The sequence below is a fragment of the Colossoma macropomum genome, unplaced genomic scaffold (assembly GCF_904425465.1).
Source record: "Colossoma macropomum unplaced genomic scaffold, Colossoma_macropomum, whole genome shotgun sequence".
Classification (NCBI taxonomy): Eukaryota; Metazoa; Chordata; class Actinopteri; order Characiformes; family Serrasalmidae; genus Colossoma; species Colossoma macropomum.
The window spans coordinates 10,439,903-10,455,069 of NW_023494793.1; the positions used below are offsets into that span (position 1 = coordinate 10,439,903).

General features: G+C 38.8%; 1 protein-coding gene across 1 annotated transcript in view; it reads right to left on the reverse strand.

Moving 5' to 3' along the window:
• grid2 (glutamate receptor, ionotropic, delta 2) overlaps positions 1-15,167 on the reverse strand; it is a 588,027-nt gene that overhangs the window by 203,095 nt on the left and 369,765 nt on the right. The window contains exon 5 of the mRNA XM_036578447.1: positions 1,919-1,972. Within this exon, the coding sequence (XP_036434340.1) occupies positions 1,919-1,972 (54 nt within the window). The remainder of the gene's footprint in view (positions 1-1,918; positions 1,973-15,167) is intronic.

Sequence of the window (15,167 nt, forward strand, 5' to 3'; positions counted from 1 at the left end):
TTTGAAAAGGCTTATTTTTACTACTAACCTGGCTGCAATTGTTTGCGCTCAGAGAAAAAAAAGAGCGTTTTTCAAATGCGATTACTTATTCTCAGAAAAAGAAATCTGTTGTAAATGCCTACCATGCAATTTCATTCTTAATGTGATGAAGGAAATGAACAAAACTACAACCAAATAGTTTCAGAAAAACAATGTTTTAAATTGCTATTTCCAAAATAAATCTGAGTGTATTTTACAGCGTTAAAGAGCAGGGTTTGCCTAAAAACTCTGACAGCATTTTTTCCAAACAATTGTTGAGAAAACATAATGAAACTCTTTAGCTCCACAACCCCTGCTTTACTAAAGATACTTCTTACTTCATTAGTCTTGCACACTGTGGCTTCTGTAGCTTATGTGTGCGTCTGACAGAAATGCCACAGCTATTGTTTGATGTGCTGCACATAGCCAAGAGGTTACAGTCAAAGTCATGTACTTCTCAAATGATGTGAGTGCGCTCAGTGAAATTAAAAAGGGATCTTACAATATCACACAGTTTCCAAATTAACTCAGCACAGAACTCAGCTCATCCACCAGCTGAAAATGAATGTGTTTCAAAACAAACATTTTTTTTCAAATTTCTGACATGTGTCAAAATAATGTGTTATTTTCGTAAAATGTTTGGAAAATCATACTTTCTTGATGAATGATAACTCTTTTTTTCTTTACTTTGTTATTACTTTGACTTATTAAGTCAAAACCTTAAAAAAGAGTAAGTCATTATTTTAACCTAATGAGTCACAGTTTAAACCTAAAACAGCCATTTTTCTCCTCCCTGGTGGAAATGGGCTTTCATACAAAAAGCACATGAGCCAAACATGTGGTTATGTTCTATATAGTGCTGGTCAAATGTTACTTATGATGTTGTGCCTGTGTTCATTTGCATGGATGTTTTCAGTGGATAATCTGCTGAATTGGCCACCCCTACCAGCACAAAGTGTTGCTGGACTGTCTGTAGTTAGTGTCTCTCTTAATAAATCTAGCCCTTCATGTAGTATAACTGCTATCTCTTTGTCAAAAAATCATCATTTTCTCTTTTGTTCCAAGCTGGTTGACGGTTCCATTATTTCAACATGTTTTTGGTGCATTGCATCTCGTGAGTGTGCAGTTAGTAGGCAGAGCTGTGCACTATGTTTGTGGCACTATGCACCAAATTAGTAAATCCTAAGAAATGTTAAATTTAGACTCACTGTGAGCATGTCATGGTCACATCTAGGCACATTTTTCACTGTGTCTGCACTCAAATGTACATCTAGCCCAGCATGTTAATATATTTTCTGTTCCAACATGTGTAATCACAGTGTTAGAGTACACACTGGTCAGATCTAATCTTTAGTTTAGAATTAGATCAGATAGAACATACATTTTCTTAGAACACAGGTTACAAACTCTGGCCCTCAATGGCTTAAAAAAAGCTCTTGTGCCAAGTTTCATCCTTAATCCTGGCAAGATGAATAGCTCTTAACATAGAAAAAGACTTCTCAGTTCGTTTAAAAAAAAAGAAAGAAAGAAAGAAAGAAAGAAAGAAACAGCCAGGGGAACCCACCCTTAAACCCCAAATCCTCTCTGCAATTTCTCCTTGTCAGATGAACACTCTGTAAAATGCCTTATTGTCTATGGATCCCATTTAATTCTCCTGGAACGGTAGATTTGCCTGGGTATGCCAGTCCTAATTTGAATCAGCACACAGGAAATTGTCCTTATTTGGCTGGCAAGAGCAGACCTTCCAGCACAAGTGTTCTGCTCATTCGCACACATGGACAAGGAACATCATTAATTATAGATGTTGGATTCATCTTCTAAAAGTTTTGTATAACAATAAAGAATCAGCACATCTGTCTCATTTGCAATAAAATATTATTTTTAAAATAAAAAAACTCACCTCATTAATGATGATCCAGTGGCAATCAAAAGCTACCAAGTTGGTTTCCACCACCTGAAAGAGAGAAGATTAATTAGAATATTGATACCAAGTATATACACGTCAGTCAAAACTTTGGATACCTGATTAAATGTATACTATTTATAAAGACATTACTTAGAGTTTAAAGCTTATGGTTTAAATAGGCGAAGACTACCATCTTGCCTATGAGCACTGCACAGTGTGAGAACAGCACAGAATGGACAATTTATCCAGATTAGAAATGTTTGGATTGTTGATCAAAATCATTTTTCATGATTTTTTTTTATTCATAATCTAATGACAGCTATTATTGTTGTTACATGGTAATTTCAAGGTTTATTCAGCTCTGTCAATTTCAGACAGAACTTTGTTGGACTCTCATCAGTTTCAGGCTCTAAACCTGATGTTGGTTCAGGTTTAGACAAAATTTTGTTGGGCTGGGTCAAGTTTGCACTCAAAATCTGATGATGAGGTTCAGGTTGGGTCAGACATGGACAGAAAGTTTTCAGGGTGTATTTGGGTTTGCACCAAATTTCAGGTCAGAGTAAAGCTGTACAAAGACTTAAATGCAAAGCAAATATTAATTGTGAAGTTGAAATAATGAAGATAGCATATGCATTTCCAAAAACTATGTTTTTTACATTGTAAAAAAACAAGTATCCCAAAGATGCCTAGAAGGGGTACTATTCTGGATAAATATTACAGTGTACAGTCACGTGCAAAAGTTTGAACATCTCTAGTCAAAAGGTTTGATGATTTTCTAACTAAAATTAAATTAACACACCCTCTAAAGCGAACAAAGTTAAATATGCCATTTTTCTGCAAATTTCAGCGCATATTTTATAATTATTCACTGCGTTTAACATAATGGAAAACATAATATGTGCACTTTTGCAACAGTCATTTTTTTTTCCAATATGTTAAATTCAGCAAATAAACAGCAATTGTGCATTAATATGTGCAGAACCGTTTTCTCTGTAGAGGATGTGTTAACTCATTTTCACTTAGAAAATCAATCCTAGCAGTGGCACCCAAACTTTTGCATTTAACGGTACAACCAAAGCTACAGTATATATCCAGGGGTATGTGACCCCTGGATATATATGAAACCCTCCTAATTCTTCAATTCAGGTGTTTCAGTCACACCTATTGCTTAAAGGTGTATAAAATCAAGCACATAGCTGTGCAATCTCCATAGACAAACACTGGCAGTAAGTAGAATGGGTCATACTGATGAGCTCAGTGACTTTAAATGTGGCACTGTCATAGGATGACATCTTTGCCACAAGACAGTCTGTGAAACTTCTGCCCTGCTAGATCTGTAAGGACTATTATTGTGAAATGGAAGCATCTTGTAACAACAACAGTTCAGCCACAAAACTGTAGACCACACAAACCGCAAACTCTTCAGAGTACTAAAGTGCATGGAGTGTAAAAATCACCTAATCTCTACAGAGTTCTAGAAGCAACATCAGTACAAGAACTGTGCATCAGGTGTGTCATGAAATGGGTTTCCATGGTCTATAAGCAGCTGCACACAAGCCTAAGATCACTATGTGCAATGACAAGTGGTGGCTGGAGTCGTGTAAAGCATGCTGTCACTGGACTCTGGAGCAGCTGTAACATGTTCTCTGGAGTAATGAATCATGCTACACTATCTGGCAGTCTACTGGATAAATCAGGGTTTTGGTGGTTGCCAGAAGAACGCTACGTACCAGAAAGTACAGTGCCAACAGTTACTCCAACTCCATATAACGCCCATTGTTTTGGAATGGGACGTCCAACAACCATTTAAGTGTGATGGTCAGGTGTCCACATACTCTTGGTCATGCAGTGTGTCTTCCGTGATATACTACATGTCACAAATCAGTGCATTTCAGGAGGATGTAACCACGGATGTGATTGCCTAGTAGTCATGTGACCCACTTGTGGCACACTGGATACTACACTTTACACTAATATGAGGAGCAGCATGCAGTACCATGTATGCAGTATCTACTGGTACAATATGCAGTCCACAGTACACACTGCACATTTCAAACACAGCCTTGTGCTTCGTTAAAACGTGTAGAATACTTGTCTTCGTTAATGAATACAAGCCACGTGTTTTTGACAGAGGAGCTTATTTTAAACAGCCCTATTTGGAAAAAGGCTTTTACTTCTGCTTGTTGTAATTCTGTATGTGCCATTATATCATTTTGCGGAAAATGTGAGAAACAGTAAAAGAAAAAAAAAGAAAAAAAAACTACAGAAAACCCTTCTATGGCTGGACGTCTCCAAACGTGTACAGATTACCTCACAAACATCAAATGACATCAGAGTACTTTTATCATACATGGTCTCATGTACACAGGTAAGACTGTGTGGGTAGACTGATTTACAGATCGTGAGCACTTTTACTTTGCCTCCCGTCTACCTTGCACTCTATTCCTCAGTCCTCTACACCCTCCATTAACATATTCAATAGCGCTGTTTCTCATCCCCTCTTAGATCATTCTCTTTTCTGCCTTCCTCTCCATCTCTTTCCATCTCTCTCCCTCTACGCCCACATGAGCATGAGCCCACCAATGTTTCTCCTGCCCACTGTACCAGCACTGGATTCCATTATCCGTAATTGTAGAGGTGACTAAAAGCGGGTGTCATAAAACACTTTGCTTATAAACAAAGGCAACAGCTGGAGAGTATGATGGTTGGTGCAGTGCTAATAGTGTTTTAATCTTCCACAAAGACCTAATAAAACTTCATAATTACAGCCGAGACAAGAGGCATAAAGCATCCCATCAATTGGAACGTGAGTGGAGGCTGTTGGATTAAGCAAAGCACAACTGTAGAGGCTCTACATTCACTCTTCTCTTCATACAGCATGACGGAATAGTTTCTGCAAAGACTGATATTAGGGGAGTTAGTAATTTCCATTTGATTATGATTTTTTAGGAATTGATTCAGTCCGACTCCACTATGCTACCAGTCGAAAGTACAGGCACCCCCAACGAAATGTATGTAAAATGCTTTGATCAACTCAAATTTGATTTTGCTCTAATGCTTGAAAAGATGTTACCTAAACAAAAATAAATACTGCACATTTCACGTCTTCACTTTTATTCAAACATAAGTGAAATATTCAACTAAAAATAAAAAATAAGGAAAATCTATCTTAGGCCCATACAAAGGACAACTGCAGAATTGTATGGTGCAGAAATGTGAACACTCCCAGTCAAAATACAGATTTTTGTCAATGAAAATAAGTTAACATGTTCTAAAGGGAGTTGATGTCATAAAAACAAAATTTACACATATTCATCATTTAATCTACAGCAGTTTTGTCCTGCCTATTCACATTGAAATTATGAGAAGTGTTTCAACCTTGCCTGCTTTTTGAATAAGACACAATACAGGACAGCCAATCCAAACAGAGATCATTTACATATATCAGCATATAAATCACAGTAACAAAAACTGTGACAAACAATGTCAGGAAAATGGTGACGTAAAATGGTCTATTTTTGGTACATAAACACATACAAACATCATAAGTAGACCTCAGGGAAAAAATACAAGAAAACTACAGGTTTGGGGATATATAGGATAGACCTGTCCGGGGTGTTACCTGCCTTCCGCCCAGTGAATGCTGAGATAGGCTCCAGCACCCCACCCCGTGGACCCAGGAGGATCAGCAGTTTGGAAGATGTGTGTGTGTGCGTGTGTGTGTGTGTGTGTGTGTGTGATATAAGTTTACAATGTAGTACAATATTTACAGTTTTAATACATTTTTACTTTTAAAACAGCCCAAGAATTGTATTTTGGACAAAAAGGAGTGCATGCTTTATTGCATATAATTATAATCACATTCAAAAATCTACGCAGTTTAATCATCACCCTCATTTGTATCTCAGACTTTTTTGGGGGCATTTTTACACCACTAACCAAAATACAGAGCTGTTTGCCAAACACAAACTGCACGTTCAATTATTGACTGAAAGGTGGCAAACAGCTATAACAAATCTGGCCCAGAAATGGAAGTGCCTCCCTCTCCATAGTGTGAAATCTATTACCCCAGGCGCTCCCAAAATAAACAATACACGGAGCCAAACCTCAAGTGACCTTTATTTTTGTACTCCATGCATGCGACTTAGATATTTTATGCTTGGTAAGGTTATAACAATCCGTGGCCTGGCAGTTGTGTGGGTGGAGTGGCAGTCAACATGCAGACACTAGTCGGGGTTAATGCTTTACTGCCTGCTCAGTGAAAGTGTGTGTGTGTGGGCAGGACCCTATGGCTCAGTCTATATGTTCACAGTGTCTCACTTTGACTAGCCAGATGTTTCCACTTAATTGGAGTGCAGGCTGAAAACCCCAGGAGAACGATTTCAACCTCAGACTCTTCTTACTCTGCAAAGTAAGAAGGCTACAACATGTGACAACTGTTAACAAAATGGCAGCAAACAAAAGATGTCTAACGGTAAAAACATCTCCGAACAACATCTACAAACATGTAGGTCCCATAGTGGCAGAGACGATGGCATCTACTACTGACTGAGTTAGGCTTTCGCATTTAAAATGCATATGGGTAAAAACATGCATATATATATATATATATATATATATATATATATAATATATATATATATATATATATGTATGTTCTCCATAGTAAAGTGTATAAACAGTACACTGCAAATGTCAGAGACCACCTTTATTTAATTTCTAGGCAAAATGGCCCTCAGGTACAAGTTATTCATTTTTCATTAGATGTTTCTGTGGAGATTTGATGTACTAAAAATCCACTTGCATAATGAAGAGGAAAGTCAAAGGAAAAATACACATTGAACATTGTGTTTAGATTAATGCCATCTGTTTGATGTTGGAAATAGACTAAGAATGATGGAGAACTAAAAGCTTGAGTTTATGTCTGCATATTAGTTTCTTTTCTCTTAGCTGTAGTTTGTGACCAAAATCTATAAACCTGTGGCATTGTCACATTGTGCTTTTTCATGGCGTAATAGGCAGAATGATGAGATTGTGCTATTTAAAGAGAAGAATCATTTAAAATGAGGATGCAATGATTTCTTCCTCTGCATAGAGGTTAAGGTATTCTGTGTGGTCCAGTGTCAAGGAGAAACGTATTGATCCTGGTAATGGACCTACAGCCCACACAAAGGAGCTTGCCATACTTAGACTGAGCGTAGCATCCAGGATGTGGTAAACAACAGAGCAATGCCCAAACCCAGCAGAGTCCTCTGAGGGCTCCCTAGAGGAGCCTGACAGACTCAGAGAATGAGCAGATGCACCTCCACAGCTTTCAAATAAAGGCAGAAGAGGACAGTCCCAGGGTACCATCCACATGTCAATGAAAACAAAAGATGCCAACTGGTGGGCTGTTTAGAAACCAATGAGATTTGCCACAATGAATGCGCGTCTCATTCCCCAGTGAGCAAGGCCCTAAGTGACGGGTGGCTTGAGGTGAAGTCGTTTGCCTGCTAGATCAAAGTCTTGCAATCACCCAGAGATGCCTACTCATTGCCCATTAACGTCACCTGTAAATCTTCCTTCGCCTTCAAACCAGTGAGCCGACAGAGGTTTACTGACTTCTGAGAACTCAATAAGATGTCGCCTCAGAACAGAAGGTGCTGAAAGGCCTCCAACTTCAGCACTCCCTGAGGAATAAATAGATGTGGTGGTTTCTTTTTTCTGGTCTCCTAGGTATGTCTGTCCTAATAAGACCTAGTCCTTGTGACCTCTTTGGAAAAACTCAGGTATGTGGCAGACATGAAATCCTCAAGCGATGAACTCTCACACACTCAAACACAATGGAATACTTAAATTACACGGTGAATGTAATGTCCTTTGAGACGGCACCTTTGAAAGAGTGATGATTATTGTTATTATACCATATTTTCCACCTGTCTGGGCTCTTAAAGTGCTGGAAGAGATGGTAAGTATTCATTATGTTCAGCAAGATACAGAGATAATCAGAATTAATTATGCACTCTGACACCACACAACACCATTTCTCTACAAATAATATACAGCTACCTAGAACCAAACTATCTTTCCATCTTTCTCTACAAACTGACTGAAGCGATTCAGATCAGCCAGATTCAAAATTTTTGATGGACCATAACATAAAACAGCTTGTCCGCACTAATGCCACACCTAAAATGCAAGCTTGTTATTCAGTTATTAAAAGTAAGACTCCTTTTTCAGTAAGTGCTGAGTAACTAATATGTAGTTATGAGAGTGTGAAGTGTGGGGCACTGTTGTTAAAAGGGTTAATCCCAAATGACTATGCGATCTTGGGAACACAAGAACGCACTTTTAGGCATTAGCAGTCTTACATAATACACACATTTGAGATAAGGGTGATAAACTGACATTGCTGGTCTCTGAATAATGTAAGCTCCGGTAATTAAATCGAAGCACCCTGTGTTGTGTCCAGCAAGACAATCTCCTCTCATTGATTGAAAATAAACAAAAAACAAAGGGAGAAAAAAATATCTGGCTCCTCTTGTCTGCTGGACTCTTTGACTCTTAGAAGTCAAGAGTTATTACTTTGTTTTGCTACACGTTTCAAATGTAAACATGATAACATTTATTTATATAGTGAGTTATGCAACGAATTACATTTGCATTCTGTGTCAGCAGGGTCAGGTCCACACTTCTGACTCCTTTCAGTTTGTTTTGATAAAAATGATTGGGATGGGATGTTTTTTTTCTTTCTACAAAACTAGACAGGGTGCACAACAACAGCATTTCATCAAATTCAAATCATAATAAAATGTCACAGGGTAACGTTGATTGAAAGTTCAGACTCTTCACTTTCAACAGAATTTCCTTAAAAAATCTGTCCAGAAAAACTCCTTAGAACTTCAGCATGAATGGGCAGGGCTAAACTGCTGTTAGGCAAAAGATTTGTAAATATGTTGGTTTTCGTGACGTCACATAAACAATAAAAGCTGTTTTTGCAGCTTAGTTAACATATATGGACTACATGGACTGAAGTGTTTACAGTTTTGAAACTTTAGCACTGTTACAGACCCACATTTACATGTTACAAACTCTTACATTCCAAAAAAGGAAGGAAAATTCAGTTTCTCACAATATGGACCCATTAATGTGAAATTATACCATACATATGCTGTCGCCGGTGATAAGTGCGACTTCTAATGGGTAAAAAGGGTCATCTGACGTGGTTTAACTGGGTCCTCCTGCCAGGATCCGAGAGTGAATCCTGACAGCGCCCCAGCCATCTGTGGTTGGAAAACCAAGAGAGCACAATTGTACAATTGGCCCTGCTGCTCTCTGTCAATCTGCAGCGGTGCCGGCCAACAGTGAGCATCTGCCGACTCATGTACCAGTTGTGTGAGCAGTAGTTCAAAAAGATGTGGTGATTGGCTACACGTGTCTCAGAAAAAACACGTGCATGCCTCCTCTGTCTTAGATTAATTGTTGTCATACCATAAACTCCCAAAAATTAAAGGTTCTGAATGGTTCTTGAACATATGTTCACAGGAAAAAGCATTTGATTGGCATTGAATCATTAAATAATTTGGAGGTTCTTTAAACTTTAAAATGGTTCTTGCCACTTGGAGATCTCATTTACAAAAATGGTTCCTTTAAAGAAAAATCTACAGAAGGGTTCTTTAGGGAAAAAAGGCTCTTATATGTCATCGCTTCAAAGAACCCTTTCTGGCACATTTATATTTTAATAGCGCAAGATTCCAAATGCAGTTAACTGAAAATCATCTAAACATGAAAAGTTTTATGTCTCTTGAAGTTCCTCTTAACATCATAGCTACAGCTGTTTTTCCACCCAGTAGTGCGGCATGGCACAGTACAGTTACAATTCAATCTCAAAACTATCTGCACCCTGGTCGAGTACCTGTATTAAGGACCCAACCGCAGTACAGACCCATGTAATTAGACAGGTTCTCTGGAGGTTCTGTGGAGTCACATGATGTCTCACATGGTGCTAATGTTAACAGTAAACACGAACAACAGTTGCAACAATGAAGCTCTATGCTTTATGACGACTGTGCATGATAAATCAGAGGTCCGCACTATTCCTGGCTTCACACTATAAAGAGTTTCTGTAATTTCTACAATAATGTACTGTGTAAGAGCCAGTATGCTGCTTTAAACGTGTTTTACAGTTTTATACAACCTTTTTTTTCACAGTACACCCATACATTCCTGGCTCAGCACTCATTGTAACCAGGCAAGAGGGGTGAATTCAGCGCCAGTACTCATGTACGGGTCACCTGGCAGTGGAAATGACAACAAAATGAGTAATTAAGGATTTGTAACCATGCAAGCCTTACTATATAGAACACCATATGATTCACTAGGTGTGAAATACTGTGCCAGGTAAAATGATGGTGCACTTCTGTAATGTCAAAAAGCTAACAAAGCAATTCTAACTAAAATAACATTTGTTAGGAAAACTAGTTTATAGAAAGTACAGTGAATTCTTTACATCTAAAACTAGAGGGTTCCCACTTTCGGGTTAGATGTTAGAGAATACCTGAGAGAACACTTTGGTACCTGGTCAAAACATGCCATGATTGGCACAGAACCACTGTGAAACTTTAATCATTTTAAATGCTGAGAATGTCCACAGTATGCTCAGAGAAGCAACTTGTGCTGAAATTTATCACAACGACGGAAAATACTGTCATACTGCCCAGTTCTACAGCACACCCCAGCACTGGTATTTTTACCCCACTGTAAGATGTAATTTTACTGTATGATTGATCCCTCTTACGCCATTACGCTATTCTTCACTATGCACTCCCCCTACGCAATGTACTTAGCTCACACTTGCTCAAGTGAGAGCGCTCTTAATACATCATAACTGTTATGGTGTCATATTTGCCATTTTGCCTTAATGTCAGCCAACCTCGCTCTTGGTGCAGCTTCTATCATGTATAATTCATCCACTCTGTGGAGTCTGTCGGGCGGATGGCCATCGCACTAACACAACGAGGCTGAGCATAGTGGGCCTGCACAACATGCTTTTGCTGACACACTGTCATCATGCGAGCATCACACATCTCAGCAAGTGCAGTGGTAAGTCTCTTGGCTTGATAAACACACACACACCCAGACACACACACACACACACATCAGAGTGAGGAGTTGCCCTCTTCTGCAATCTCCTGTAATACCACCAGGTACTCAGAGGCACACAGGTTCACCTTCATGATGCAAAAAGTCTACTCATGCCCTCAAGCCAAGCATTTTACCTCAAGCTGCTACAAGGGGAATTACCAAACTGCAAACCTGTTACCAACTCTCAGAGTCAGTCACAGAACTAATAATAGTTCATAGCATACTTTATAACTAATAGCACTTTGTTCTAAACACTGTAAACAATGGTTAATCGATTCAACTGAAAAATATGACTTCATGTGGTAACAAGCAGTATAAGCACTTGAACTCTAGGCTCTTAATCAGTTATTAAGCTTAAGACTTATTACGTGTGGACCCACTTATTCCTTGGCTCATTGGCTACTGTGTAGAGAAGATTTGTAAGCGTGTAACATTAACTGAACCATCCTTTTATGTTTTTAAATTAAATGACATCAGCTATAGAACTGTAACCCCTTAACATTTCTAACTGGGGGGGTACTCAGGAGCACCATGTCTCATGTGTAAAAAGAAGGACTGAATTAAAGTTAATTTGATTAACAAGTAGGTAAAAACCACTTCAAAAGACAAAGATAATATTTACAAATTACAATGTAATACAAATAAAAAAAAAAATATTGTGATCATTGTATTTAAATACAACCAATTTTTTTTTCTTGACTGGCCAGCTGTGTATGATTTAATGTGTTCTTTTGTGGGTGCTCAGCCCAAAAATTGAGAATGATCAATCAGTGGTCCTATCATGGTCTATTTTCATTAATTGGTGGGGTAAGAGCTGATGAAATGACCCAAAGTGTAGGCTCAAAGTAGATGTATGTAATAAAGTGGGAAGTCAGGCAAAATCAGAGACCACTCTTTTCGTTTATTTAATTTCCAGTGAAAATAGCCATTAAATTATTCATTTTTCAGAAGAAATTTCTAAGGGTATTATATATAAGATAACCCACTTCCACAAGGAGGGGGAATGTCACAGGAAAAACACAGAGTTTCAAAACTACAGTTTAAAAAAGAGGATTAAAACTCCTAACAACCACCAAAACTGTCCCCATCAGATTAAACAGTAAAGCTTTCATCCTTGCTTCTGATCTGAAAAAATGTATAAGCATTTCTGTCCATCCTTCTACTAGAATACAACTTAATACTGTGGGGTTGAAAGGATGTGCAAGCTGAAAAAAGGAAACAGACAAAAAAGAACAAAACTTGCAAATCAAACAAAGAAGCTGCAGGTGTTGCCAGACCAATCGACCGGTCACTCCAAAACCTAGACTCCAACATCACTCAATGTGTTTGGCATAATTTGGATCGTGAGAAGCAGAAAATACAACCAACTTCTAAAACTGAATTCAGAGGTGTGGAAAAAATTCTCTAAAGATTTCTTTGAAAGTATGAAATCCAGTCTGAAAAGAACAGAAGCTGTAGTACAGGCAAAACGTGGACACACTAATTACAAAAAAAAATGATGTTAGATTTAGTTGTCGAGGCTTCTGCATAATTTTCTGTAAAAAAAAGGAACTTATACTTAATGGCCTTAAAATAACTTGTACTTAATGGCCATTTGGACTGGAAATTAAATAAACGAAGGGTACACAGTAAATGTATTAATTATGTTTGGAGTCTATAAACCAAGCTAGTGCAGCGTTTTTGGGCAAATCTCAGTAGAAACATGACAATCCCTATGCAGTCCAGAAACCAAACAAGCGATCAGGAGTATTGATCTGCAGAATTCTGATAGATGAATGTAGTCAAAGCGCGTCAGATCTGGCTGCAGAGAGGCCTGGCTGACACAGCAAATCTGTCTTTTGTGAAGCTCACTAAATTAAAGTGACACTATTTCCTGCGGTTTCCGCAATCCTGTCATCTCCCAAGCCTCACTTCCTTACATAAAATAATTACAGTCCGCTCATAACTAGAACGCCCAGCGGGCACCCTTGCTGCCAACAGAGGCCTGCAGCCGTAACGGACAACATGGAAGTAATTTCCTCCACACACTTGATCTGCATCGGGCAGAGCAGAGCGTGAGAGGGGAAATTAAATTATAGATTACATTTGACGTGTAGTGCAACAAACTGTGTCTCAGCCAAAGATAAATGACATCCCTTTATGACAAGGAACAATTTTCTGACCATGCAGATCCACTTTGAAAGTACTGCAAAGGTCAAGGCCGGTGGTGACAAATGATCTCCACACACATGAAAATCCCTCATGACGAAATGTTCTCGACGACAAATACAAGAGGTACAAAAAAATGTGTCAAGATTGAAAGAAAAGGTTAAAGGTTAATTTGTTGGTTAATTTCCCCTCATATTAATTTCCCTCACATACTCTGTGAAAAGCCCTTTGTTCCAGTGGCTTCTAATCATTCTCAAGTCAACGACTGAGGTCATGCATCACTGAATTATGAGCTGGACCTTTGCTCGGCTGTACCGGCTCCTTTCCACTGTAAAGCCGCCTGGGTTGGAATCTCAGACTGCTGCTGCAGTGGGAAAATGTCTCAGTTTTGAGAGTTTTGATTACTTTTACCTAAATTGAAAGTGGACTGTCCCCTTTAGGCCCTCCAGGCATTTTATCGTTCTTGGAGCTTTAATGAACTTCCAGCCATTTGAAGCTTAACTATCATTAGGCTAGAACAGTGGAAAGACCAATGTTCTTCCCTTGAAAAGCTATTATGTTGGAGATATGAAGGTTTCATTTCCCTGAAAAGTAACAGAACACTGCTCCAGGAGGCTTTCTGATCCAAGCACCAAGGCCTTCAAAAATGATGTTATCTACTGATCTCCAGCTTCCAGATTAAACTAACATGAACAGAACCAAAATAAGACTGCTTTTGATCAGGTGGCTATTGGTGGTCCAGGTTTAGAGCAAATATGCTCTAAACTGGGGCGATAAGGCAAAAAATAACATCACGATACTTTTCAAGACATTTTCATGATACACAATATTCAACAGAATACTCCCGTTTTTCTGAGGATTGACAAGATGGAACAGACATAATAGTATCAGTAGTGATACAAAGCTCCAGTTATACATGACATGCAGTTGTTCAGTGTTCTTTAAGTACTGGCAATATCCATGATATGTCCAAAATAGTATATTGTGACATAATGACATACCTAACCACAATAAATAGTGTCATATCGCATGCCCCTGCTCACCACACTGATGATCTTTTACCCACCGATTAGTAAAGACAAGAGTGTAGAACTGTGTGTACTATGTGAAGAGAGCAGTTGTCAACCACAAGTGGAAATCAACTACAATTGGTTAGAGAGGGTTTTGTTGAGAAGGGTCAATGTTTATGCAAAAGAGAAAAATGGCCAGCAACCAACCTTTTCAGTAACGTGAGTGAGATTTTCAACATGTGCTCTGCTCCAACACAGCACAGTCAGGTAAATTGAACACTATTTCTCATTCACAGGATTACAATGAGCCCACATCCAATCCTCAGGTACTATGAAAATGTAGGACTGCTGATAGTAATAGTTGCACTAGCCCAGGCACACAAGGTTAGCCACTGTTGAAGAGTTCCATTCCTCTGTGTAATGTCTCCGTGGATAAGCTCAGCGACTGTAAATGCTGCTCCAAATGTGAGCAGTCAACCCATGTCTTTTGCTGTATTCTTCAACGCTCTCCCAATACGTAAACAACCCATAATCCTTTGGAAGACGGGCAATGCCCAGCCATCTTTCGAGTAAAGTGTGCAGTTATGCGGCTTGCTCCAGATTAGTCTCGCAAGCCAGGCTTCTGACTATCGCTAGAGAATCTGGTAGGTTCTGACGCTCAACGTGGCCGGGAACCACACACTTTGACAAAAAGAGGACATCTCAATAACACTGACCATCCACAATCCACTGTCTTTGTGTGACATTTAGGGGCAAGAGATTATCACAAATGTTCTGCAACAAAACAGACTTGAGTGAAACAGAGCTGCATGCCCATCAGCAAACATATGACGAGACAGATTACTTGCAACTACTTAAAATAAAACCTGAGACAGGTTTTGAAGGCTGTGATGTGGCAAAACAAGGCAGTGACAATGTGCTCTGAAAGGCTTATTGTTGTCATGCTCTGTAGAGCAGGCAAT